The sequence below is a fragment of the Cucurbita pepo genome, chromosome LG14 (assembly GCF_002806865.2).
Source record: "Cucurbita pepo subsp. pepo cultivar mu-cu-16 chromosome LG14, ASM280686v2, whole genome shotgun sequence".
Classification (NCBI taxonomy): domain Eukaryota; kingdom Viridiplantae; phylum Streptophyta; class Magnoliopsida; order Cucurbitales; family Cucurbitaceae; genus Cucurbita; species Cucurbita pepo.
This window is the reverse complement of record NC_036651.1, coordinates 3,868,612-3,895,868: the sequence shown is the minus strand read 5'-3', so window position 1 is coordinate 3,895,868 and position 27,257 is coordinate 3,868,612. Positions and strand designations below refer to the sequence as shown.

The 27,257-nt window shown below is 35.6% G+C and overlaps 3 protein-coding genes across 18 annotated transcripts; 2 read left to right on the top strand and 1 right to left on the bottom strand.

Annotated features, from left to right (window-relative positions):
• The first annotated feature begins 355 nt into the window (after positions 1–355).
• Positions 356–6,453, top strand: LOC111810943 (ubiquitin carboxyl-terminal hydrolase 3-like). 2 transcript variants are annotated; one of them, XM_023697804.1, is made up of 7 exons: positions 356–1,045; positions 2,176–2,292; positions 3,795–3,893; positions 4,075–4,263; positions 5,015–5,196; positions 5,635–6,074; positions 6,195–6,453. In XM_023697804.1, the coding sequence occupies exons 1-6, from the start codon at positions 929–931 to the stop codon at positions 6,038–6,040; spliced, it is 1,110 nt and encodes a 369-aa protein (XP_023553572.1). In that variant the 5' UTR covers positions 356–928; the 3' UTR covers positions 6,041–6,074; positions 6,195–6,453. The 2 variants fall into 2 exon arrangements, with proteins under 2 accessions (XP_023553572.1, XP_023553571.1); XM_023697803.1 differs by having other exon boundaries at positions 5,635–6,404.
• Positions 6,454–6,661: 208 nt separating this feature from the next.
• LOC111810942 (calmodulin-binding transcription activator 2) lies at positions 6,662–19,034 on the bottom strand. Of its 6 annotated transcripts, none has more exons than XM_023697797.1 (13): positions 18,606–19,034; positions 17,919–18,038; positions 16,383–16,495; positions 16,101–16,189; positions 15,929–15,971; positions 14,092–14,296; positions 13,861–13,974; positions 13,456–13,757; positions 11,692–12,003; positions 10,822–11,513; positions 8,179–8,728; positions 7,551–7,877; positions 6,662–6,951 (listed from the first exon to the last, which is right to left on the bottom strand). In XM_023697797.1, exons 1-13 carry the CDS (start codon positions 18,643–18,645, stop codon positions 6,829–6,831), a joined length of 3,030 nt encoding a protein of 1,009 aa, XP_023553565.1. In that variant the 5' UTR covers positions 18,646–19,034; the 3' UTR covers positions 6,662–6,828. The 6 variants fall into 6 exon arrangements, with proteins under 6 accessions (XP_023553565.1, XP_023553566.1, XP_023553567.1 ...); XM_023697798.1 differs by having other exon boundaries at positions 13,456–13,745; XM_023697799.1 differs by lacking the exon at positions 17,919–18,038.
• Positions 19,035–20,312: 1,278 nt separating this feature from the next.
• LOC111810273 (pentatricopeptide repeat-containing protein At1g63330-like) lies at positions 20,313–26,087 on the top strand. 10 transcript variants are annotated; one of them, XM_023696934.1, is made up of 4 exons: positions 20,313–23,508; positions 23,657–23,726; positions 24,634–25,101; positions 26,061–26,087. In XM_023696934.1, exon 1 carries the CDS (start codon positions 20,640–20,642, stop codon positions 22,884–22,886), a length of 2,247 nt encoding a protein of 748 aa, XP_023552702.1. In that variant the 5' UTR covers positions 20,313–20,639; the 3' UTR covers positions 22,887–23,508; positions 23,657–23,726; positions 24,634–25,101; positions 26,061–26,087. The 10 variants fall into 10 exon arrangements, with proteins under 10 accessions (XP_023552702.1, XP_023552703.1, XP_023552704.1 ...); XM_023696935.1 differs by having other exon boundaries at positions 26,066–26,082; XM_023696936.1 differs by lacking the exon at positions 26,061–26,087 and having other exon boundaries at positions 20,313–20,515; positions 20,576–23,508; positions 24,634–25,448.
• The last annotated feature ends 1,170 nt before the right edge of the window (positions 26,088–27,257 follow it).

Here is a 27,257-nt window from a genome sequence, read left to right as displayed (position 1 = left end):
CAAGAAAGACAAACATTCGACCGAGCAACTTTATCATCCCCTCTCATACTGACCACTTCTCATTCCAAAGCTATGAGCAAAGTTCACGAACAACTCGCACCAAAATAACAAAAAGAATATAGACCCAATAGAGCTCGAAACTCTAGAGAGCATATCGAATAAATTGTAATCGACCAACATAAGATAACAACCTAGAAGACCAACTTCTTATACGAGCAGTAACTCTGTTCAAGAGAGGTAAACAATCAACATATAATAACCTTCTCGAAAAGGTAAACGAAACCCATGAACGCTAGAAACCCTAACATTTAGAAGCGTTGAAATTCAAACATCTAATTGGTCGATATCGGAAATAGATTATCATTTTGTTTTGAGTATCAAACCAAAGGGTGGGGCATGTAAGGAAATGGGCCAAGTTATTAGAGGAGCGCTTAGCGAAACGAATGGCGAAAGAAGAAGATCTATGAAACCCGAAGCCCGAAAAGATTTATGAAGACATTAGGAGGAAGAACCTTGAAATTAGCAGGAAACGAACTCCATTACAGGCAGCCTTCAAGCAAGGGAGTTTGCAGCCGAAACCAAAGCATTCGAGTCTGGACGAGCAAATCCGGCGCTGTTCTTATGGCCGAATGATCGATCTCCAGGGAAGTTTTTGTAAACCTGATTCAATTTTGATTGTTGGAGTTTAGTTCGATCCACGTGGCTTTCTAAATGTTGTTATCTCCATCCATTCTTTAAACTTTCTTCCCTGATTCAACGAAACCCTCGTTGCATCTCCCTTCACTCGACGAACACAAAAACCCTAGAAATTCATTTCTACCACGGAATCCGGGAGCCTGTCAAGCCAGAGATTCGTTTTTTATTATATGGCCGCCAATTTCCTCGTTAAGATCTGAGTCGCCTTTGATTCTTTGATTTCCACACGCGGATGGGTGCTACGGGCTCAAAGCTCGAGAAGGCTCTCGGTGACCAGTTCCCTGAAGGCGAGCGCTACTTCGGCCTTGAAAATTTTGGCAATACTTGCTACTGTAACAGCGTCTTGCAGGTTTGCTACTTCTTTGTTTTACGGGATGCATGATGCTTGTCGCTTGAATTTTATTTTTCTGTTTCCTAGGATCTTCGTTGGTTTATTGCTCTAGGGTTTTGTTTTCTTTATCGATGCATCCGTTGCGTGCGTTAGTTTCACGGCTTGGATTCCCGAGGCTTTGCTGTATGCGTTTTCTTTGATTTTAATAATTATTCATTTGTTTGAATAATGATCGTGGTGGTAACATTTTTCATCAATCAGCTAATTGCATTTCTAGCATGTTTTACGAAATGCACACTTCAATAATACAAATGCAGATTCCTTAGTTTGACGTTTGGTCCTTCTCCATTTTTCTTTTTTGTAATTTCGTTCCGTCTTTGAAATTCTCGGTTATATATATAAACATTTGCATGCAGCATGCTTATGTTGTTCAAAGTGTTTACGATCGGATATACACAATTTTGAGAAGCTGATTCATCATGTCATGTTTTGATTTTCTTACGAACGTGTATGCCACGTACGTCTTCCAACAGATTTTTTTTAGATGTATTTTATGGGTCCCCGGTGTTGTTCCTGTCAGAGTAGCGTTAGTTTCGTTTTTTGTGTCCTTTTTAGGGGTACTTCCCCCCTGGCTATTCTTGCAAATGGTTGATTATTCATGGATTAGACGGATCATCATCCTGGATGAACTACAGTAACTTTTACTTGAAAATTGATGGATGCCAAAATTTTCTTTTGTACTTGTAGTGATTTAATATCATGCTGTTAACTTGTGTGAATTCAGTTTTTCAATGTCGGTATGTTCATGGTGAAAAGTAGAAAAATGAGTAATTTTCACATTTTCAAAGGAAAAGTACGTTATTTGTTCAGAATTTTAGATTCAATAATGGGATATGTAGGAGTCTTAACCGTAGATGGTATCTATGTTCTTGACTTCTATAAGTTTCCGTTGTTTACTGGCACGTCAAATGACATGTTCATGTTGGATCCCTTATAGCTGTAAATCTTTTATGGTCAAAGAAATGTTTTGTTTAAAACTAGATATAAAAGCATCTTCTCAATATCCAGCTTGGTATTTTCTTTGATTTGTCAAATAACTCTCTGAAATTGTCAATCGTATCTTACTCACCATTTGTTTTAATATTCAGGCACTGTATTTTTGTGTTCCTTTTCGTGAGCAATTGTTAGATTATTACTCAAATAGCAAAAGTATTGGAGATGCGGAAGAAAATCTCTTAACATGCTTGGCAGATTTGTTCACCCAGGTAATTTTATGGGGGAAGAAAGTGGTGTCTATTTTATTTGGGTTCATTGCTCATCCTTACCCAACAGGATTTGTATTTTTTCTGCTTTGTTGTGGCTTTATGGTTTATGTTTGTGGATATTATTGCACATAGACTTTACAGATCCAAACCTAGCATAGGAGATATTGGTTCTTAGAGAATACTGATGATTATGTTTGAAGAACTTTTATTATATATTTGTTTTATTCTGAATAAGCTTCTTCTTGAATTACTTTTCATGCTCGTTCCAAGACTTTTTCACGGGATAGTTAAGAATTTGTATGAAATTTCAACTTCAAACCACATTCCTATGTTACTAAAAAGTAGACAGTACGGTGTTTGTTCAATTATATTTGTTACTTGTAAAAGTAAAGAGTAGGAGGTGGACAATTCTGTTGTTACAAGGTTTATTGTAAAGTCCATGAGTATTAAAAGTTTTATAGCTATATAGACTTTGGATGAGGTTNTGTTACTAAAAAGTAGACAGTACGGTGTTTGTTCAATTATATTTGTTACTTGTAAAAGTAAAGAGTAGGAGGTGGACAATTCTGTTGTTACAAGGTTTATTGTAAAGTCCATGAGTATTAAAAGTTTTATAGCTATATAGACTTTGGATGAGGTTCTTATTGCTTATTAGGCTGATTGGAAGGATTTTTTTGGAAAGATTCATTTTGAAATCCTCAGCATTAGAATGGTGGGGTTCGTTAAAAAAAAAAACATTAAATTGATGGGGGCTATTTTTGGAAAATGTCTTATGAAAGAAGGGACTTGAGTTCAAGTGGAGATCTTGGGTTTGGAATGAGTTAATTACACTATGTTAGTTAATGGGAAACCTAGGAGAAGAATCTTTAGTGAGCTTAGTTCTTTTTAAAGCTCAAGGTGCATCCTCCGGGGCTCAAGTGCTAGGTGAAGATAAAAAGAGCGTGATTTTAGGTGAGATGCAAAAAAATACATAAGGTAAAGTATATAGACACCTTCATGGAAAGCAATGAGGTTTATTTGTTAGGGTCTCATACGAAAAATTGTAAATAGTTGAGAGGGAGGAAGAGAGACTAATTATTATAAACTGAGACTGAGAATGAAATGGAAAGAAGAGAGCCAAGTAAGAAGTGAAATGGAGAGGAAGATAAGAATCAATTGGGGAGAGAGAACCCTAGTTCCAGTTATTCTTTACCTCTCTATTAGAGATGTTGAATAGGGGTAAAACAAAAAAGAGGTGATGTTGTGAGTTGTATACGTATACATATATTTTCTTCCACTTCAGGTCATTGGCTATGTCTTCTTGGAGAATTCTATACAGACTGCACTTAACAAATTGATTAAAATTGTCTTTAGATTTCTAGCATATTCTTTTGTGAATCCTCTCTAAAGTTTCATGTTTGTATTCTATTTGATTTTCAAGATATATCGTTCTCCTTATGATCATAAAGAACTCTGTCCATGGTTAGGTTGGAATATAATCATTTATTCACCTCTGATTGCAGATAAGTTCACAAAAGAAAAAAACTGGTGTCATTGCTCCAAAGCGCTTTGTTCAGAGATTGAAAAAGCAGAATGAGATTTTCCGTAGCTATATGCACCAAGTACGTTATGAATTTTGTTTCTGAATGTCCCCACTTTGATTCTTACATTAACAGGGACTCATTTCCATATGAAAAATGATATTTTTATTCTCATTCATCGAGTCAATATTGTAATTAATTAAACCAAGGTGTTCAAATTTCACCTACCTTTATTTCTTTTATTTGGCAACTGCTGATGCAGGATGCTCATGAATTTTTGAACTTTTTGCTCAACGAACTTGTTGACATACTGGAGAAAGAGGCACATGCTACTAAAAGTGATGCAGAAAGTTCGTCACCGCCTGAAAAAATCTCAAATGGTCCTAAAACTGGTCAGACAAATGGTGCTCAAAAAGAGCCGTTGGTGACTTGGGTGCATAAAAATTTTCAGGTGATTTAGTCAGCCATTTTGATTGCATACACCCTATCCAACTCAGTTTTCTCTTTCTTCTCTGCTATAGGGAAGGGAAAATGTATGTTGCTGAGAAATATTAATGAGATAAATGCCATTTCAGCCTTCCTGTGTCTGCATGTCTGCACGCCTTTGCTTGCTAGTACATCAAAAATATTTTAAAGACAGCTATTTACGTAGATGAACTTAACTTAGGTTTTCGTTGGTTTTTTGTATTAGTGAAAGCCCCATAGGTCAATCTAGTACGGCGCACTTGCTTGCTCTTTCAGCCCAACTCCTCCCTTCTTAGAAAATATAAGAGAACTACTTTGTTCTGACCTTCAAAAGAGAATTGGAAGCGTACTTGTAGGCTCACCTGGCTATCTGGATGGTTCTTTTAATTAAAGCATCCTAGAAAGTATATGACATTTGATTCTAAGTAAATTTGTTATTAAAGACTTTACTGTTTTTTATGAGAATTAAAGACTTCACTATCGAAGTATAAAAGAGTCTATTGCGAAGTGTGGAAAACATCAATATTCTTTCAAGCAAACCACAAAGTCTGTTAAAGACCCAATCTTGAATACAAATGTGAAGCCCTTTCCAATAGAAGCCTATTTTCTAGGAGGATCCCTACAGAATTCTTCGTCCAGACCATGCCAAATTAGAGTTTGAGCCTTGAGAAGTAACTTTGTTCTGTGCATGAAAAACTTTGAATTGCAGCCAGAGTCACTTGCAATCTGTCTTTCAGGGTTTACTAACTAACGAGACAAGGTGTTTGCGGTGTGAGACAGTTACAGCAAGGGATGAGACTTTTCTTGACTTGAGCCTTGATATTGAACAGAACAGTTCAATAACTAGCTGTTTAAAAAATTTCAGTTCCACTGAGACATTGAATGCCGAGGACAAATTTTTCTGCGACAAGTGCTGCAGGTAGGTCGGTATACATGATTCTGCTTTGCTGTAGTTGCATTTTAGTTTAAGAATCGTCATTTATCTGAGGTTCTTTGTGGAGGAAGTTTTCAAAGAAGCCAGTGTGCCGCTTATTTGATTCTAGCTTAGCAATGAAATCAAATTCTATTGCTGGCTCGTTGAATTCTTTACAACTTGATAATATAGTCCTTACTCTAATTTTGTTTTGTCTTCATTATCTTCTCAGCAGCAAGCATACTGTGATTTGTGTGCATGGATCCATATTTTTACATTGGATGTGAATAATATAATAGTATAGTTAGTATGCTATTTTTATCAGAATATATTGAATTTGAATAATGGTATAGTCAGCACCTTTCCCCCCGCCATAAGCATTAAAATTAAGGAACAAAAACCAAAAAAGGGGGTGCTGAAAGATGGACTCATTTTGGTTTGCAGTTTGCAAGAAGCACAGAAGAGGATGAAGATTAAGAAACCACCACATATCCTTGTTATTCATCTCAAGCGGTTTAAATACATCGAGCAGCTTGGACGCTACAAAAAGCTGTTGTACAGAGTTGTTTTCCCTCTCGAGCTGAAGCTTAGCAACACGATGGAGGATGCGGATTCAGAGTACTCTTTGTTTGCAGTTGTTGTCCATGTTGGAAGTGGACCCAACCACGGACACTATGTTAGCCTTGTGAAAAGCCATAACCACTGGTTATTTTTTGACGACGAAAATGTGGAAATGATTGATGAGTCTGTTGTGCAGACATTCTTTGGATCTGCACAGGAATATTCTAGTAATACTGATCATGGTTACATCTTATTCTACGAGAGCATTGGCACCGGCAACAAGAGCTGATATATGGAGAATTCCCCATCTCATCAGCCATCGGGTAATTTATAATTCGACTCTTCTTCTTGTTGTTGTTGTTTTTTCTTGGCTTCACATGTTTATTAATATTATTATTTCTTTTTCTTTTTCCCCTTTTGCCTTTTATAACACCATTGGAAAGAGCTGTGAAATATTACTGACTGATTGATGATGGTATGGGCTGTGAAAAATGTATACATGGTCGGTTGCCAGTTTGGCATATAATATAGTGTATGACGGCAGCTTTTCTTTTCCCCTTCAAATAAGAGAAAAGAGAGCAATGTATGATGTTTATGAATGCATGCTGCTTTAGAGGAAGGGCTATGCTGAATTCTGCTTCTGTTTCTAAATATGATTATGATGCTGGAGATCCATTAACAAACAATGCATTGAATTCCTCATTACAAGTGCCTTGCCTGAATTTGTTGTTGATTTTGGAAAGGTGGAATTTAGTGAATGAAATCATATGTTTGTACCTAAACTATTATTTTAATTTTTGTACAAACAGTTTTAATGGCTGTGTTTGTTAGAAGTGAAGACTTCTATTTCATCAATGGCCAGCTATTTTTTCATATGCCAAATCAAAAGAATAATTTAGTTCAATACAAGTGATTTTGAATTGATTCGATAATTCACAGTTAATTTGATGACTTCTGCTTGTTACACAAATAACCACTCTTCATAAGGGCTTTTTGTATTGACATCCAGCCTCTAAATTATAATTTTCTATGAACAAAGAGGATACTGTTCGAGGGAAAAAGAGTGACATTATTTCACTATACACTAAAATTAGAAGATGCATTAGGCAGGAAAGCATCTTCATCCAACAGGGCTTCAATGTCAATTAGATCATCAAAATCAGCTGTTTCATCTACATTGTCTACAACACCATCTTTCACCTGAACACACAAAGAACACTTTTGATTGTGTAACTAATCATTATGAAGAAAAAAAAAAAAAAAGACTAGCCTTTAATTTGTTAAAAATACTTCATGAGTGTCTAAATCACTATTCCTGTTTTGATTCTTAAGCTGTTAAAAATCTTATTATATGATATCTTTCATTGATTTTAATTTTGCTCCCAAACTTTGCATAGCCATTATCATAAATTTTTCATTCATCATTAAACAACTTTCATACTTAACCTGCAACATGCAGCTTCAAAAACTTGTCTACATAAACATCTATTGATCATATAAATAATTAAAAAAAATCATGCATCATCGTCGATCTCTATTTAATAGTTAATGTCAACGGCCAAAATCATTAGTTATGTCAAGTTCATAGATAAATAGAATGGCCTAAAGTATAGATAAAAGATTTAAACCTTTTCCCTATTAATCAAAATCAGAAAATAACCTAAAACATATATCCTAAATCAAGAGGTTAGAAGTTTAAATCTTCCACCGGCTTAACTCTATAAAAAAATAATAAAAAGATAATGAATAGATAAATAAAAACTCAAATTAACCATTGGAAAAGCAAGTTTTGGTATTACCTTTGTTTGTCGCATCTCCGTGACAACATTTAACAGCCTGCGGTATTGATCCCTTGCCTCTGGATATTGCACCATCGACTTAACTCTAGCAAGAGCCTTCTGCAGCCTTTCTTCTGTCTGCTTTCTGCCTTTTTTTAAAAACTCGTCGTCGTCATCCTCTGTTACCGATGGATTTTGCTTGCTGGAGTCCTCAGAAAGTGCTTCTGCCTTAAATCCTCGTAACCCACTTCCTTTTCTTCTCCAACGCAAAATAACCTTCTCCAGAATTCCCACTGACCACACAATGTTCCTATAGTTCTTTCGGACCTGGTGGCCTCTTACATGGGCCTTTAAATGAAAAGAACCGTTATTAACCGAACAACTAATATGATGATAAACACAACACGTTTCTATTTGGTTAGTAGTATATTTTATCTTATTTCTAGGATTTAGTTGGTAGTTTGTATCCTATTTAAACGTTGTGAAGATTAATGAAGATTGGANTAGTTTGTATCCTATTTAAACGTTGTGAACATTAATGAAGATTGGACTTTCAATCCCACCCTTATTTCTCATTCTTAACATTGATATCAGAGCATCATTCTTAACAGTTTCAAAGACACGAAAAATAATAAAAGTTCAAACGTACCTGAATTTTGACAATTCTCTGTCGGATTATAAGAAAATCTTTTCTGCCCTTCCAACTGCGGAACTTGTTTTGTATGCGAATGGCAGCAGCATGTTCATCATGTGATCCTGAATTACGTCTCTTAACTGGTAAAAGTGAAAGAGGCTGATAATTCGACAGGTCGAGCAATTGCTTTTTTTGGAAGGATTGCATCCTCATAACCTCATGAATACGAGCAGCAGCTTGAGTAGCATTGGATACGGCAGCTAATGAATCCTTGAGGGACAATGCATGCATATCATTGCCCTGGTGTGGAGTGGCGACACGCTCAGAAGCTGTATGTACTGCCTTTTCTCCACAAGTGTCAACAGCCTTGCCTTTTTTATTATCGAAGTTTAGAGATTCCAGGTGGGCGCTTAGGGCCGACTCTCCAAGATAACCAGCAATGCCTTTGTGCCCATTTGAGGATGCTAAATCTGCAGGAGTTCTGCCATGTGGGTACTTGGGGCTTGGATCTGTTAATGCTCCTGGAGCTGCACCCAGAGAAATGAGGGCAGCAACTGTACGTTCTCTGATTCACACACATACACATACAAAGGAAACAGAAAATGTTGATATTCGATGAAAGCTAAATCCACACAATCTATTTATCGTTATAATCTGAGGGCGTTATGACTATGCAGTTCAAAAATCAAAACCTATCAACTCCATAATATTTAGATGCAGTTCCTAGTGATTTAGTTGGTAGGTGTCACTACCCAAACATCGAGTCCAATCATGACACAATAAAATCCACCCAAAAGATAATGGAGAAGTTTGAATCTCTCTAAAAGAATCTATTCTAACAAAAAATCGCGCAAGGTTTGAGAAAACCAAATGTTGAGGATTGTTGTAGTTCTACATTATCTATAATGGTATGATATTGTCTACTTTGAGCATAAGCGCTTATGACTTTACTTTTGGTTTTCCCAAAAAGTCTCGTATTAATGGGGATAGTATCTCTTACTTATATACCCATGATCTTACTCTTAATTAGCTAACGTGGGACTCCAACAATCCTTTCTTCGAACAAAGTACATCACTGAGCCTCCTCTAACGACTCTTCTTCTTTGAAGCCCTCAAGCAAAGTACACCATTGAGTCTCCCTTTAAACAGTCATCTATTCAGCATTATTCTAGACGGCTCCTTTTCTCTGGAGTACATTGCTAGTCCAATAAAATTCTACCATGTATCTTCACTATGACTACACCTTCAAGGCTCACAACTTTTTTGTTCGACACCTGAGTCACTATCAATCTTCTTCTCGAACAAAGTACACCAATGAGCTTTCCCTTAAAGAGTCATCTATCTAGCACCATTCTAGATGTCTCCTCTTCTCTGGAGCACATTGCTAGTCCAATAAAGCCCTACCGTGTAACGTGGCAGGGTTCTAGAGAAGCAGGAGTCATTAGGGGAGACTAAATGGTGTGCTTTGGAAGCTTGTTCCTCTTCTGTGCCAGTCATCCTTTGCACATGCACTAACAAATTACTTTGTAATTCATATATGGGCAGATTGCTGGTATCTTGGGCCTCCTCAATTGAACAGACTACATCATTGAATTTTGAGTCATAGAGCGCAATATCTTTTTCACTACTTTGATATCACTTTTGTTTTCACCATTAGCCTTCATCTTTTTCGCAATTGTAAGTGTACGAAATAGCCGTTCACAGTCTCTCCTGCCTTCATGTGGAGTGTCTCAAATTCCTTCCTCAATGCTAGTAATTGAGCTCGTTTAACCCAAGTTGAACCGTGATATTTCTTCTTCATAGAGTCTCATATATCTTTGAATGTATCTTTCGTGAGAATCGTTTTAAGAATGGAACGATCCAATGCCTAAAAAAGATAATTATTCACTTTCATGTCCTTGAGCTTCTACGCATCAAGTTGATGCTGTTGTGCCTCTGTCAGTGTCATTTCAAAATGTGCAATTGGAATTCCTATTTCCACCATACCCTAATATTCTTTTGAACATAGAAAATTTTTCATCAACATTGTCCAATAATTGTATTGGCCATCAAACTTAGAATTGAAAGTTGCACAAATGTATTTTCTCTGCTAGAATAACTAACCTCCACAATGACACTATCCCTATATTTTCTCTGATAGAACAACATTGCCCAATGACCGTAGTGATCATCGAACTTAGTTCGAGAAAGTTCGAGAAAGTATTAAACGAAGCAAGTTTCAAAGAAACTGCAAAACTGATGAACATTTAACTTTGTGACGTCTAGAAAAACATTCGCTTTTGTTTNTTTTTTTTTTTTTTTTTTTTTTTTTTTTTTTTTTTTTTTTTTTTTTTTTTTTTTTTTTGTAGAGCATAGATTTTAGTATCTATTTTGATTTTGCCCGTTTCTTTTTCCCGTTCTCCTTTCAAAGTTTGTATTGACAAGTATTTACATATACACTATCCAAATTCTTCTCCTTACTCAAGTTGCATCCCTATAGCATCATAGCCAAAGCATCAAATTCTTCTAACTATCAAATTATCAGTTCCTTACTTTTCTTAAAAAAAAAACAGATGCCAAAAATAATACTTTGTCAGCAATAAGGACTCTTTAGAATTCCTGTACAAGTAAAGTAATGAAAGACGAGTAGAAGCAGCAAAACCAGTTAAAGGTGTTTACCTGCCAAAGAATGCAGCCCAATGTAGTGCTGTCCATCCATTTGCATCACGAAAATTGACGTTTATACCAGCAACGACTGCCGGTAGAAGGGCCCAATCATAGTTAAGTGCAGCAGCAAAATGTAGCACACCTTGACCATGCTCATCTAGTACGCTAGGGCCTCTCCCACCTTCCCTTACTTTCTGCAATAGCCATACGTGTAACTTATCTTTAAGTAGCCTTTGAAGCAGCAACTCTTTTGTGCTTCCGAGGGAAACATTCTCATCCCACCTAGGCTTCATGAACTGATCCCATTCACTATTGTCAACTTTTAGCAATTCACGGACTTTATTAAAGCCTGATCTGTCACTAGAGCTGTTGGGATCAGCAATCAAAGTGTCTGAACAGCTCAGACATAGCAATTTTACGAAACGCAAAGCAAGTGCTTCGTTTGTGATGCTAGTATCGTACATAACTTCCACATCTTGAATGCACTTAACTCGGTATTCAAAGTTTTGCACCTCACTACAAGCTAATCTATTGGAACGTGTAACATAAAAGGGAACCCTCCCAGCCTTGTGCATAGGTGTAAAACATCGCAATACACCATTTGCTATAACTTCCGCTGGTACTTCCACCTCGCCAAACATGCAAGACCATTTAAGATTTTCCACTTCTTGTTTACTCCTCAAGAATTTCCCTGATATCAAAACCTATGAAACAGGCCTATCAAATGATTGGGGAAAGAAAAGGAAAACCTATCTAATTCTAACGTATAATATGGACCTGAGATATTGATAACTCTATTGGATTCCATCTCTATAAAAGACGAGATTCAACTTGATTTACAAGAAGATATCTGAATTTTTTTGAAAAATAGCTTTGTAGTACCTTGATTTCAGAACCTTCATATGCCCAGCTTGGTGAAAAATCAATAATGCTAAAGAGCTGTTCATGGGAGAGGGAACGACTGAACATGTATGTATCCTGATGCGCTTGAGAAGAGATGCTGGAATTACCAACCTCATTTTCTACACTATTCCAGTGTGCTCCAGAATTGCACTGCATACTTGCCTCCTTCACATCTCCTAGTTCTCTACTCATCCATTGATTAAAACTATCACTCTTCCTCAAAGCTTCAGTAGTAATAGCATTCAATAAAGGCTGTTTTTTTGCGAACTTGGATTTCCCCTCCAATATCGCCTGTCCATCAGAAATTGAGTTTGGGTAATAATCGTGCTTTGTATTTGAAAGCACTTTTTGGAAGCATTCTTATATTGACTGATCATTTTGCATCTCTGGATCCATTTGATATGATTTAAAATTCTTTAAACAAAATTTGAAACAGGAACCCAAAGGGAGAGAAGAACAAAAGTCAGTATAGTTTATCAATGTTAACAAATTGTTTTCAAAACAAAAGCATGAAAATATTTCATGGTTCGAGTGACAATATGATCGAAAGTTCTTGGAATAGCAGAAGCTTCAGTCATATTGGCGAAAAATACATAATTAATGTTTTTTCTTTTTTCTTTTTTAATAAGAAACAGAACTTTCGTTGAGAAAAAAAATGAAAGAATAAAAGGCATTACGAAAAAAAACCCCACAAAAGAGCCCAATTGGAAAAATGGACTCCAATGCATTACAATGAGACTTAACAAATACTTGTGAAAAAAACGTCATCATCGACAGCCTAAGAGAAATATAGAACTTGACAAGGAACCAACGTCACTGAGGCTTAATATCATTTAGGATGAAATTATCTTGATTTAGAGGTTTTAGCATTTGTGATCTAGGGGTTTGCATATCTATAAGGGTTCGTAGATCTAATTGATTAGAGTTTTCATATGAGACGTATTGATGATACCTTTCTTCGATAATTTATAGAGAAAGAATGAAGGCATCAGATTTAATCCTATTGGCATGCAGGGGCAACAAATGTCGATTGATGAATATGAAGTACTAGCGTCTATGAAGGACCTGGTCACATGCTTATAGGCCAGATGATTTCACAAGGAAATTCCTTAAAGAGTTTTGAAATGTTCTCAAATTAGACATTATAGACGTATTTCATGAATGATTTCACAATGGTCCTCTAACTTTCTTTTAATTCTTTGAGTTGTGATTCTTCCTCTTCCAAACACTTGCGTCAACTCAAAGTGGGAACAAAGTTTTCGAACCGTTTTCTCCTGCACTCTAGTCAACCATGTTGTAGCTTTTCCATTGGTACCCCTTTCGTCAGTCTTCCATTCTTTTGTGTTATTTTTTTATAAAAATATAGTATTTTGGATTTTAATCCCACTCGATGTTTTGAAATACTAGTCAAACATGTTGTAGCTTTTCCAATGGTACCCTTTTTGTTCGTCTTCACTTTTTTTTTTTATAATTTTTTACGGGTATAGTATTTTGGATTTTACTCCTATTCGATGTTTTGAAATACATGCATAGGCAGAAGGTATCCATTTCTAGGGCATATATGACTAGAAAGTATTTTGTTCCGTTTTTCTACTTCAAGATCTGTTAAATAAATAATCAAATGCTAATACTACAAAGTACTTATCCAGTGGTACCCTTTTGAAGCATTATTCCGTCTAATACATGGAAGATTTTTTATAGTTGTACTTTGAAAATTACCGAATAAGTTACAAGAAAACTAACCTCACAATCTTCCTGGGCAAGCAGGTGATTACCAAAATCTTCCCTTTTACATCTATCAGAGAAGGGCAACCCCATTATCTCATCACCTTGTTTTGGAACATTGTCTAAAATTTTAGGTCGAGATGTAGAAAATGATGGCTGCAGATGGGGTGAATATATTCCAGTAGCACCACTTTTCAAGACATTATCAGAAGAGAAGCAAAGGTTCTTGTGGAGCTCATGAATTGATTCAGCATGATTGCTGTCTTTACTTCTATCTGATGATGTCGGAAAGCCATTCCCACCAAAGGCTGTAAAGTTTTCTTGATAATTATCGGACGACAATTCAGTGTATTACCATTAGTTGATAGCCTGTTACTTTTTTTTCAAAGAAAAAGAATCAAGGAAAAGTAATGAGCAGTCTACCTGATAATGGTGCAGGATAGTTTGGATCACAGGGCTCACGACTAGTACTTTCCATGTTAGACCGTTGTAATCCAAGAAAAGAATGGAAAACATTACTTTCTCGGTTACCATATTCTGCAAAAGAAATAATGTTAACCAGTAGAACATTGTTAAAGCAATGATAAATATACCCAAGCAATGATTTCAATTCTGGGCTGTGGTTGATTAAGAGTTCATGTACAATACAAGCACCTGATACAGCATCTTCATATTCTGATGCCTGCGCACTGTTCAGGCTAATCTCAGTAGTTTGTGAAAGTATTTGATAATTAGATGGATGAAACCTACAGGACTTAGAAGCGTCCATTCCTGAATGGCTCGTAGTTTCTTCAGATTCTCGAGAAAAGAGAGCAGCTTCATCAGTCCCCTGAATACGATTGAGATTTGCTCTACTGCTCTGATGACATTTCAGCAAACTCGAGGTCAATATAAGCACTGAACAAAAGACAACATTTGAGAGGGAAAATATATTTTTTTTAATGAGACAAAAGCATCGGAGGGGTAAGAAAAAGTATAAGGTGGGAAAGTGAGTTATTCCTTCAAATCTATGACGATAGTAGAGTTCCATTTGGCTGTAAGAATTTATAGAAGAAAAAATATGTCAAGATGAAGTGCTTGTCAATCCTCACCTTCATAAAAGTGGTCGAATTCGTTGGCAAGCAATTTTTCTTCACTATTATTTGGAGCATTTTAGAGAGAAAATTGATAATTTTCTCAAGGGTTTAGAGGAAGTCTTAGATGAGGTTTTGAGTGTGATTTACTTCAATGACTCCTTTTGATGTCCTCTTGAAATTCGTTTGCAATTATCCTTTATAGTGTATTCTTTTGGATTGGAGTTTGTTGTGATAGCTAGTTGAGAACTCGTTTTTCAGGCATTTTTTTCTGTACGCCCTTACCCAAAAAAAACATATATTGTACTCTAAACAACTATATCAATTTTTGTTATTGTTTCAATTTTGTCCTTCCCTCCCTCAACCCTCACAATTACGCACTTTATTGATATAGATTGGGCTAGTTACTCCAATGACAGAAGCAGAGTATGCCAGACATTGTAACTTTACGGACAACAATTTAATTCTTTCCTAATCTAATCAAAATGTCTCAATGTTTAAGAATGAATTCAAATATAAGGATTGGCGAAAGCAGGACTAAACGTATAGGGGATGAATCTTTCCTTTGTGAACTTAATTTTTCTCCGTCTTCTGCACCCACTCTGCTCTGCGACAATGTAACTTGCATTGCTGCAAATAATTATGCATCAAAGAACCGAGCATTTTGAGATTGAACATGATTTTATTCCCCAGTTAAGAAGCTCAACTAAGGGTTGTCAATAAGAAGATGTCCCCTCTAAAGATCAACTTGAAGTTGCAGCAGATATCATGACCAATAGACTTCCAACTTAAATGTTTCTTAATTGAACCAAGCTCACCATCCTTAATAAGCCCGTTAGCTCACGCTTACGGGATATTAGATAGTATTCTCAAATTGATTTTCCCCTCGTCTTTTCGTTTCACTCTTATGTATACAACTCGGTTCTCAGTTCTTCTTTTTTTTTTTTTGGGTGATAAAACTTGGTCCTCACAGTTGAATTGCATAAGGTTACTATTTTTTTCCTCTTAAACTTGCTGACACGTATGCATGCTGTCATCATTTTTTGTCCATTTAATCAAACTCACTCGTTGAGCTAGTGCACTAAGCTCATAGTTCCAATTACGTAAACCTTCTAAACCCTTTTAATTTCCTCTATCTATTCATTCTAAATTCATACAACTACCTACAAAATAGTCAACACACCCAAGAACCATAAAACTGTCCGTACATGAATTCATTCAATCATCACTACTTGTTGGTACTCATAAAATGCAGCAAAGATATTTTTTTTCATAGAGCCAAGGTTTGGACAATATCATCAAAATACACCCGATACGCGTACAATTGTGCTATTGATTTTCTTAATCCACCAAATCTACTTTAAAATTGTAATCCGAAAGCTAATTGAAAAAATACTTCAAAAGATTAAAATGCAAACCTGCACTTCCAGATAGTGGACAAGAACTATGTGCGATAAATCCCTGCAGAACCCATTGATAAGGTAAGCAAACAAATATATAGCCATTTAATTAAACCTTCAAGCAATAAAGCTATGGGTTGACAGTAGCAAGCTTGAATGCATAATATGCATGCTATTGTTATGAACTCACTCTTCCAGCATCCAATAAGTGCGCCTCTGAAAATTTTCATTTTCTTCCCCATGTGCATAGTAACATTGCAGCACGTACACACTTCCAGCCTAAACCAAAGAATTTAATTGTTTTCTATTAAAATGCAACAATTGCTCCGACTATTAAACAGCAAAGGATGCAATCAAATTACCTGGCCAATACAAAAGAGTTGTGTTTGAAGCATAATCAGAGCTTTCAAAATTGCCTCAACAGTGAGCAAAAACGGAAAGACAAACCAAATGCATCTTTGAAGCTAATTACCTTGAGCCTCTCGTGAGCTTCCTTTACCGCCTTTCCTTTCTTCTTCCTCCAGTTATGTCCATCCTTGCGGAAGTATCTTAACACCTTTCGATCATAAAGAAAAAGTGAACCACCTGTCAATTATATAGAAATCAAGCCAAGGTGCAAGCTTCAACCTTGAATCAAGAAGTATAATTTTAACTGGGGTAACAACTACTGTCTTAAAGAACATTTCCTGTCAATGTGCATAATCATTTCTCCTTGTAAACCTATTTACCTGTAGTGTGGGACACCCATACAATGTAATGATCCGAGTATCTAACATCTTAGAAATCTTGAAATAGGAAATTTCCTTCTATAACATATACCAGAGTCCAGGAAGAATAGTTAGTGTCGTGGAATCTCAACAGTTTCCTTTCATTTTCTGTTAAACGTTACCTTCATCCATCATTTTTATGGTGATATTTCATCAGTTTCTTCATATGTAAGTAGTTCCTTGCTTGTTTATTGCCCTTTATGACCCTCCATAGTCAAGCACATCCTTATGAAGGCCAGGATCATATGTACTTGTGTGTAAGAAAATTACTATCAGAAAATGATCTAGAATTTACAAAATAGATCATGATCGATTTCCTGTGATTGCCCCTACCTAAGATTAGTTAGTTAGCTAGCCATAATACTTGCAAATAATGATAAGGAAATTTGTCAGCAAAATTTTCCATATTTGTGCTAGAGCTCAATGGCCTGCAGGGACCATGGAGCCATGAATCAACACTCAACATGAAGCACAATGCCTTAGAAATGGGTTTCAAGCCACAGTAATCAATCAATTACTGTTTGGTACAGTAGAGAACCTATAGAAAGACTGTTTTAGCTGAAGCACTCCCTGGTCAAAATGAACCAAACACTAACTGATGCAACAAATATTCAAAACATTGACCCATCAATTTGGCGAAGGAAATGGTTGAGAACCTAGACAGAGATTGTGGAATTTGACTGCAAAGCCTTTCAACCTAGAGGCACGAGGCATCAGAATTGGGAGGGAGGGTCAACCTCCGTTGGTGCATCAAATGATGCAATTCTACTACATATTCTACAACTGTATCAAGAATATGAGTCTACCATTTGAGACTCGAGAGTCCTAAAGCAATGGAAAACTTTTTAATGTTGGGCAAAGAATGTAGCAAGAAAGATGTCCCCCAACCAATATATAAATTAAAAAACGAAAGATGCTAAGCTCATGCAAGAAAGGTTCTACTGGCGAATACTCAAAAAAAAAAAACATAATAAACGATATTAAGATAGCAAGCAAGGATTTGAAGTAGATGATTACACTGAAGAGTTTTACTGCCTAAATTCACAAAAAGATCCTTGCAGAAATTGAATCATAGCAAGCTGCATTCCTCATTGCAGTTATTTTATAGAAACAAAGTAATACCCAAGACATGTTTTGAAGTCGTTGTTGACATTTTCTTAGAAACCCAACAATAATGCTAGAAATGTTCAACTATCATATGTAAATAACAATAGATCAAAATATCACTTAGGAAATCATACTTGGAGGCATAGTAGCAGGCTCTGAAGCAATAGAAAATTTGTCGTGGTTTTTGAGAATTTCACATATTTCGGCCGGGCGTAACCATCGATGTTTTGCTTCTAAAAGGATTTGTTCAATATCTGTATTTGATCAAGTAACAGATGTCAGCAAGTACAACGATACGAGAAGGTACAAGAACCATTGCCTCCGCCAATTTCTCATTCCCATACATACATATATATATATAGAACAATGAACCAGAAGGAAAAAGCACCAGAAGAAAATATAAATTATGGAATATGAATTACAGTAAGAGAATGTAAGAAGATAATGATGTGCCTAATGTAAATAACTTCGATCTTCTGCAACTTATTTTCACCGACTAGTATCATGACCAAGTACATATGGATTATGGAGATAAACAAGTTTCGAACATTCAGAATTTCTTTCAAGGACAGCGTAGTGGACAAAACAGCAAGAAAGTAGAACAACCAGAGCTCAAAAGATGAAAAAAAAAAAAAAAAAAAAATCAAATTATGTCTATAGAAAGTTTCTAGTCAGAGTTCAAGAGAGAACAAATCACCAGAAAGAAAAACGTTCAGCTCAGTCAAAACACTCGCAGAAAGTTTCCGGAAAGAAACAAATCAATTCAGACGGCAACTTTCACAGAAAGAACCAAAAACTGAAGCTCAACTTCTAAATCTAACCTATTGAATTGCCAGGAGTGTAACGCCCGCTTTCTGCCATGTTTTGGAGCTCGATTGGCGACGATTAAGATCAAAGCAAAGCCACGCTTGACGCACAAAATACCGCAGGCGATTGCTGACCTCGATTGCGAAGTTAATCACGGCCAAGAACTTTCCATCGCGTGAAAAAAATGGAAGAAGACGATGAATTTGAGTGGAACGGAGTCAAAGCATTTGTCGACGACTGTTTGAAGCAAAATTGAGAATAGTAGGTGTATTGATTCCTTCCTCATAATTGTAACTGAATTTCCATGCCAATGATCATAGAAAAAAGCTCATTATTCGTTGGCAAATCCTTACATTACAGCGATCAGAGTATTGAATTGAACTGTTGATGAACCAATCATTCATGGGGTGATACTTGCGCGTGTTCACGCTTGTACCTTCCTAGATATTCAAAATGGTCCACTAATCTTTTACACCATATTTGTTATTAATCTTTTAATCTTGCTTTTTTCCTTTCTCTTAAACGTATTATAACTTCTGTAGGAATATTACATTATTTTAAAAAATAATAATTTAAAAAGATAACTTCTCTAACATGCATTTTAAATATTCAATTTTATATCTAATAAATTTTTTTAATATTTCAAAATATTCAATTTATATGTAATAATTTTTTTAATATTTTAATTTTGAATAATAAGTTATTAACTTATTTAATATTTTAAAAAAAATCTAAGGTTATAAAATTCAGTTTCATATATAATATATTAATTATTTTTTTTAAATTATTAAACATGAAATTGAAAATTGGGTGACATACTAATTATTTATTTATTTTTTTTAATTTTAGAGACTTATACACCAAATTTAAAAGTATTAGAGACTTTTAAAATTTGATCTAACTAAATAAATTTTTTTTTAATGTTGATTAACTAAATACAAACCGGATAATCGAGTGACTAAACTTATAGTTTAACCCAAAAAATATTATAACTAAAATTTGAAGGGGAATACACGTGTTCGATTGAACATGTATAGAATAATATTTTAATGAAAATTGAAACATTAACGTGTAAATTTATATAAATTTGTTCAAATTTAATGTTTAAATCGATGAAATTAAAAATTTAAAGTTACAGATGATACAATATAAAAAGTTTGATATTTCTATTTATAAACTTTCGGATATTATGGTAAAAAATAAAAAAATTAATAAAAATTTCCTTAAACCTTTTGTCTAAAAAATATAAAAAAAAAATTATAAAAAATTTCAATAATAACCATGTAACTTTAAAAGTCTTAAAAAATTAAAAAAATTAAAAATATGTTCACATAAACTTTTTAAAATATTTAAAAAAGAAAATATCTTTACAATAGTCCATGGTTTTAAAAGTACTGGAAAACTTTTAAAACAAAATTTAAAAATTTAGAGATAATATATAAGAGGTCGATAGACGATTTTTTTTTAATAAGAGTAAAAAAAGTATTAATTAAATTTTTGTATTAATTAAAATTTTTAATTTTAAAGAATATTTATATAAATACTAATGTTTTTGTTCCAAAATCAGTATTTTTTTAATTTTTTTTTTTTTTTTTTGGAAATTCAAGGGTATTATAGAACCTTTAAAAATTATAAATATATTTTATTAATTTAACGATAAAAAAATCCAATAAAATTAAAAATAACCCTAAATCTTTTTAGAACCAGTGGGATGTGTTCTGGTTCTGGTTCATAAAAAAAAATTGAATTTACGTATAGTTCGATTTACAATGGGTGTTTTTGGTTCATGATTTTGGGTGTGCTAAAACCACCGCCGCCCGGTTTGTGAGACAATGACCTCTGATAGCCGACTACCGGAGATGGGTATTTTCTCTGCACAATCCCTCAACCCCTGCAGCGCCTAGTCTTTCACTTCGTAGCTAAGGTAGATTAACCTTTTTCAACTTCGAAATTATCCATTTCTGTCTCATTGCTTAATTTTCAGACCTCCAGAGAGTTGGGAATTAGCCTCCGGAAGCAAAATTTAATCAAGTTCATCTTATTCATTCATGGGTTTTTGCCCATGTTCGAAAGTATGTTCATCTGAGTTGTTGTTTTTCCTCCATAATCGAGTTCTTCACCACCATCTCTTGAGAAGAGCGTGCTATTCTTCCTTGTCGGTGTTGTTGGTTGAAGACCAAGTGTTTGATGAAAGTCCAGTAGCTCATATTAAAGCTTTTCATGAAGCTAACGCCACAAGAAACTGTTCAGTTGTTTGGAGGAAGGGGCAGCTCTTTCCTTTAGTTGTTCGTGTTCTAAAATCTTTGAACTGGACGGTGGCGAGGCAGGTAAGATTCTCGACCGCCGTGAAACATTATGGGTATTTTAACTCTCTATATGCATTTAGAATTATGGTTCATGTTTTTTCACTGGCGAGTATGCGGAGGGAAGTTTACTCTCTTCTTAGAGATATTGTTTGCCACACTAGGAAGGCTGAGCAGGATTTATTTGCATTGCTCCCATTTCTTATGGATTCAAATTATGATGTGGGGAACTTAAGAATTGTGTTTGACATGCTTATAAAGGTTTTCTCTGGTAATTCAATGGTTGAGAATGCTGTGGATGTGTTTATTCAAGCTAAGAAAATGGGGATTAAGCCAGAGATTTCGTCGTGCAATTTTTTGCTTAAGTGTTTGGCTGAAGCAAACAAAGAAGATTTTGTTAGATGTTTGTTTGAGGATTTGAAAACTTCTGGCCCAAATCCTAATGTGTATACCTACACAATTATGATAAACTTCTATTGCCAAGGACTAAATGGGCGTGATATCAACATTGAACAAGCAACCCTTTTCCTTGAGGAATTAATGATGAGTGGTGAGACACCCACTGTTGTAACATACAGCATTTACATCCGTGCACTTTGTAAAGTAGTTTCTGTTCAGTCTGCTTTGTTCTTCATTCAAAGTTTGAGACTCAAAAACCAACCTCTTAATGCTTATTGTTACAATCCGATTCTTTATAAATTTTGTTTAGAGGGTAAGATAGAGGAAGCTGTGAAGGTTTTGGAGGAAATGAGGGGTTATGGAATACTACCAGATGCATATAGTTATAGTATTTTAGTTGATGGGTTCTGCAAGAAAGGGGAAATCGAGAAAGGTCTAAATCTGATTGAGGAAATGGAGATTCATCGATTAAAACCATCCTTAGTCAGCTATTCGTCTCTGATTTATGGTTTTTGTAAGAGCGGATTGATGGATGTTTCCCTAGATATTTTCCGTAGACTTCAGAAACTTGGTTACAAATGTGATTTCATTGTTTATGACATCTTGATTAGAGGATTTTGTTCTCATGGTAATATGGATAATGCTTACAAGCTCTTGGATGAGATGGTAGACAATCATTTATGTCCTGATGCTTTCGATTTTGGTGGAATGATTCGTTGGTTTTGCAAGATGGGACATTTCGATAAAGCGATAGGACTTTTCAATTTTATGCTAAAATATTGTGGTTTGCCTGATACGATGATTTGCAATTTTATCGTTGACGGGTACTGCAGAGAAGGGCAATTGGAGGAGGCCCTGAAATTTATGATTCATATGGAAGATCTAAGTATTATGCCTAACTCATACACCTACAATATAATCATGAAGAGGTTGTGTGAGGAAGGAAGGCTGGAAAAAGTGTGGGAGCTTTTCCCTGTAATGCTAAAGTTGAATATTCTTCCAGGGGTTGTACATTATAGTACCTTTATAGATGGTTTTGCAAAGCATTCTAATATGAAGAAAGCATTAATGCTGTTTGAAAGAATGCAAAGACTAGGAGTTGCACCCAACACGGTCACGTTTACTATTATTATTAACATGTTGTGCCAGAGGAATGAAACATATTGGGCATATAAATTATTTAATGAATTGATTGTAAAAGGCATGATTCCGGATCAGATTTTGTACACGTCCATGATCGCTGGATTTAGTAGAACCGGAGACATGAAGAAGGCGTTGTCTTTGTTTAAGAAAATGTCAAATGAAGGATGTTCACCTACTGTTGTTACTTACACTTGTTTAATTGATGGATTCTGCAAGTTAAGACGCTTGGATCTTGCCGGGTTTTTGGTTGATGATATGAAGAGAGCCAATCTTACACCGGATGTGATAACTTACACTGTTCTTATTTCTGGGTTTCTTAGACTTGGAATAATTGACAAAGCACACGAACTGTTCGATGAAATGAGAGCAGATGGAATAATTCCAGATGACGTTACTTATCAAACGCTGGGTTTGCCTTCTAGCATTGTTGATCAGAAGGAGGACAGCTGAGAAAATGCTTTGTCTATGGCTCACATGGTAGAGTACTCTCTCTATTTCTTTCTCTCTAGTTTGTTTGTTGATTAGAATCACTATTGTCCTTATTCTCATGCATAAAATATGTATGTTTATACCGTACGTGATGAAAAATCTCAAACCTTATCTAGCCTAGAACAACGCACGTTACTAATTATGTTCTAAACATCATTCAAGAGATGATGTGATGGTATGGAGGCGGGGTACTGCATTTGTTGCTACGTTATGCTCTAAACATCATTCAAGAGATGATGTGATGGTATGGAGACGGGGTATTGCATTTGTTGCTACACCGTTAGTGTAAATCGAAGTTCCTTCTGTTCGGGTCGAGCATGTAGCGAGGAGATGATATGTTTGTCATATCTTTTCTTTACATCATAAAGGTATGTCCTGCCATATCTTTTCTTTCCCCAGATTGTACACTTGGAACGTGGCACCAACTCGACCATTACAGAATGAGAGTCCTATCAGTTCGATGAAGGACATCATGAGAATGTTTCTCAATGAAGCTTAGTGCACTTCCTGAGAAAAGAGGAAATAATGTAATTTACGGCCGAAGAGAGGAAACAAGTCTGTAGCAATTGGCACACACGTAGAGGTATGAAGACTACTTTTATTCTATTTCTTTCACTAAATACTAAGCTTGTTCTCGTTTGCCTCAAAACAATTTATAAAAACCAATAATGTAGATCCACTTATATGGTTAAACTGAACAAGCTTAGTATTTCTTGGACATTTCCTTTCAGATCTAGGACATTGCCTACGCTTGGCGGGGATAATCTTGCTATTTAAAGGGACCACTCGAGCTAACGAAAGGTTTGCTCAAATTAATCATACTTTCTTAGACTACTTGTGGTTGTCTGCTTGAGAGTAGTTATTGTGTAAGGAACTTGTGTAAGGACTTGTTATTGTGGAACTTGCATATTAGGAACACATGGAAAAGGTGTAATGTCAACATGTATCGAGACGGGGGAGATTGAGGGGTTTAAGGTGGGGAATGAGTCGATTCGCCTTTGAGTTTGAAGATGACACTTTCCTTTTATATTCGGGTTAGGAAAAGTCGTTTGTTAATCCTAATAGGTTTTTGTCGTTTTTTGAAGTGATTTTGACATTAAGATTACCAGGGTAAGAGCTCAAATAGTGACTTAAATTGCTGCCCTCCAAGTTAAGCTTGGTTGTGAGGTGTGTCAGCTCACTTCTTCTTACTTGGGGTTGCCCTTAAGTGGTAATTCGAAGAGTTAGACCTTTTGGGATTCTTTGGTGGAAAAAAGGTCTTCTCTAAAGGGGAAAAAAATCACACACACTTATTCGGTCGATGTTGAGCAAGATCCCAAGTTATTTCGTGTCTTTCTTTGAGACCCTGTTGGGCGAGCGAGAAAATCGGGCGATATATGACGCATTTTTTTGTGGGAGGGGACGAACGAGGGCGGAGGGCACCTATAAGTTTAGGAGTTTTGGGTAGTGACTGTGTCCTTCATGGGACCGAACGTGCTAGGTAAAGCTCGAAGGTTCATTTTTAGAGGGGGGTGGGGGTGGTGGCGGCGACGACTCTCCATGATTTGTAACAAAGATAACAAACGCCGTTGCATTAATTAGTCTCGTGATGTCGTGATAGTTGAATCTTGAGGGTATTGGAGTAGCTTTACAAGGAACAATGTTTTTTTTCTTGTTACCAGTTACTTATGAACCTTATAAAACGTTGACGGGTTTGTCGTTCACGTAGGGTCCGAACTGCCGTCGGTCGAGTGAATTGGCAAGTCGTAAGAAGGTACCATCGAAATGTTACGGTCTGGCTGTTACTCGTATTATGCTGGTTTGTTGTCCTGCTAGTTTCTACTCTCTATTTATTTATGTAACGATGCTTCACAATTACTTCAGGAAAAGCTCAAATTCAAGAGGTCATCCAACTTATAGTTCATGATTTTTTCAGAGTTGTAGGAGAAAGGGATGTTTCTCTTTGCATGGCAGCCAAAGGATTTCAAGGTTATACCACGGAGACAAACTTAACGATCTATTACGAGCAGGGGAAAGGAATGATCTCGACTATTGCTAGCATCAAAGCCCTTCATTATTATTAGTACGATGGGATGGAGGGCACACTAACCCCTGATATGCTCTTTTCTCGAGCATTCCCACTAAGCTCTTTGATCCTGCCCTGTGCCTTTGACGACTTCGCCATCGCTCATAATTGGTATATAGATCTCTTTATTTATGTAGTGGTTGGCCTGGTCTGATAGAAGCGTTGTACAGAAGCGACTAGTTGCTTCCTAAATGCCTCTTTGACTTTTATGTCCATATTTATTCCTCGACATAAGTTTGAGATACTTCTCTCTCACACATTCCATTGTAAAAAAAACGATGGACATACGGTGGCAAACTCATCAAATAATTCTTCGGGGAGAAAGGGAGGTTTTGTTTGGTCGGTCTGGACTAATAGAAACTTGTCCAGAAAAGCGATCAGTGGCTTCCTGAATGCCTCTTTTAACTTTATATGTCTATATTTACTCCTCGATATAAGTTTGAGATACTTTTCTCATACATTCCATTGTAAAAAACGACGGAGATATAGTGACAAACTCATCGAATAATTGTTCGGGGAGAAAGGGAGGTTTTGTTTGGTTTGGAAAGACAAACGTGAGGCTAGGAGAGAGGGTAGGACTTAGGTGAGGAGCGCCTGAAACAGTTTGGCAACCCGTGAAGGCTTATTTTGATTTGGACATTTGTTTTGTTTCTTCACAAAACAACCAGTCTTCGGCCTTCGGCCTTCACATGCGCAATTCAAACAAATACCCTACGTTTTTCATTTTCCCCATTTTACCCCTATCCTTTTCCTCTATTCCCTCATTCTCCCTGTTTCCCTCCCACGTGAAAAGTTTCCTCGATTTCTGCACTCGATGGGACCCACCCCTTTGGGCCCACTTTCATACTTTCTAATTCTAATTTTGGTTTTCTTAATTTTCTTTTTTTTTTAAAAAAAAAAAAAAAAAACTTTTTTCTCTCTCTCTCTTAATTAATTATCATTGTTGTATTATTGCTGCTTAAATTTATTGTTATTGCTAATTATCATTGTTGAAACTGGTGCACGAGAACAAAAGACTGTTTTAAGAGTGTGAAACTTTTCACTAACAGACGTGTTTTAAATCTTTGAAGGGAAGCCTGAAAGGAAAAGTCCAAAAAGAACAATATCTGCTAGTGGTGGATTTGGGTCGTTACAAATGGTATTAGAGCCAGACACCGAACGACATGTTAGCCTTCTCGCTGTTCCCCGAAGGGGGTAAACATGAGGCGGTGTGCCAGTAAGGACGCTGGCCCTAAAGAAGGTGGATTTGGTGGGGGTCTCACATCGATTGGAAAAAAGAACGAGTGCTAACAAGAACGCTGAACCCTAAAGGGGGTGGATTGTGATGTGATGTCCCCACATTGGTAGGAGAACAAAAGACTCATTTCCCTGCTAGACACGTTTTAAAGCTGAAAATCCAAAAGGAAAAACCAAAAAATGACAATATCTGCTAGTTGTGGGTTTAGGTCGTTATACATTTAGTAGTGTTATATATATATATTATTGTTGGAGGGAAAATACAAAAGGAAAGGTATTTGTTCATATATTTGAAAATATTTCTTAATGATTTTATTTTAAAATATCACATTCTTATTTTGCATTTATTTATCGTTCAACCCTTTTATTTTACGACTCAAAATTTTAAAATAAAATTGATACATATCTAATTCAACTGGCTAAAAAATATACTATAATGCTTATTTGAACTGGGATTTAAAATTAGTATTTCGATGGTCCCAACAGTTCTGTGTTTTCGACATGATCATGATATCTACTTGTCTTGAAGTGGTTCTAAAAGTGATAATAATCCCCCACAAATTAATACGGGTCTGTTTAACATGTTTTCTTCTCGCTCGAGTTCTTTTAACATATTTTGTCATCACTCACATGCTTTAAGAGATCTTGAAATTTGAATTATGATAGTCTCGAAATTTACTGTATTTTTAATAAAAAAAAAAAAAAAGAAGTGTGAAATTATATAAAAATAAGAAATAAATACCAAATACATATATTTTTAAAAATAAAAACATTTTGAAAAATTTTAAAAATTTAAATATTTATTTTCTTGCCTTTTCATATTAAATAAAAAATAAAAAGTTGAGATATAACCTAACCATTATGTAGCTTTTTTTATGCGTTTTAAATCAATTATTATTGAATAAGACGCAATTAAAAAACACAAAAAGAAATAAAAAAAAAAAAAGAAAAAAAAAAGCGAAAAGGGCATTTTGGTCAGAAAATAACTAGCATGGGCTATGCCAAATCGTGCCAATCAGAAGGGACAAAAA

Coding starts and splice junctions, on each gene's coding strand:
- LOC111810942 (XM_023697797.1), bottom strand. CDS start 18,645: ATGGCAGAAAGCGGGCGTTACACTCCTGGCAATTCAATAG. Junction 16,496..17,918: donor GCCTGCTACTATGCCTCCAA/GTATGATTTCCT, acceptor TATAATTGACAG/GTGGTTCACTTTTTCTTTAT. Junction 15,972..16,100: donor ACTTATTGGATGCTGGAAGA/GTGAGTTCATAA, acceptor TGGGTTCTGCAG/GGATTTATCGCACATAGTTC.
- LOC111810943 (XM_023697804.1), top strand. CDS start 929: ATGGGTGCTACGGGCTCAAAGCTCGAGAAGGCTCTCGGTGACCAGTTC. Junction 1,046..2,175: donor ACTGTAACAGCGTCTTGCAG/GTTTGCTACTTC, acceptor TTTAATATTCAG/GCACTGTATTTTTGTGTTCC. Junction 2,293..3,794: donor TGGCAGATTTGTTCACCCAG/GTAATTTTATGG, acceptor CTCTGATTGCAG/ATAAGTTCACAAAAGAAAAA.
- LOC111810273 (XM_023696934.1), top strand. CDS start 20,640: ATGGGTTTTTGCCCATGTTCGAAAGTATGTTCATCTGAGTTGTTGTTT.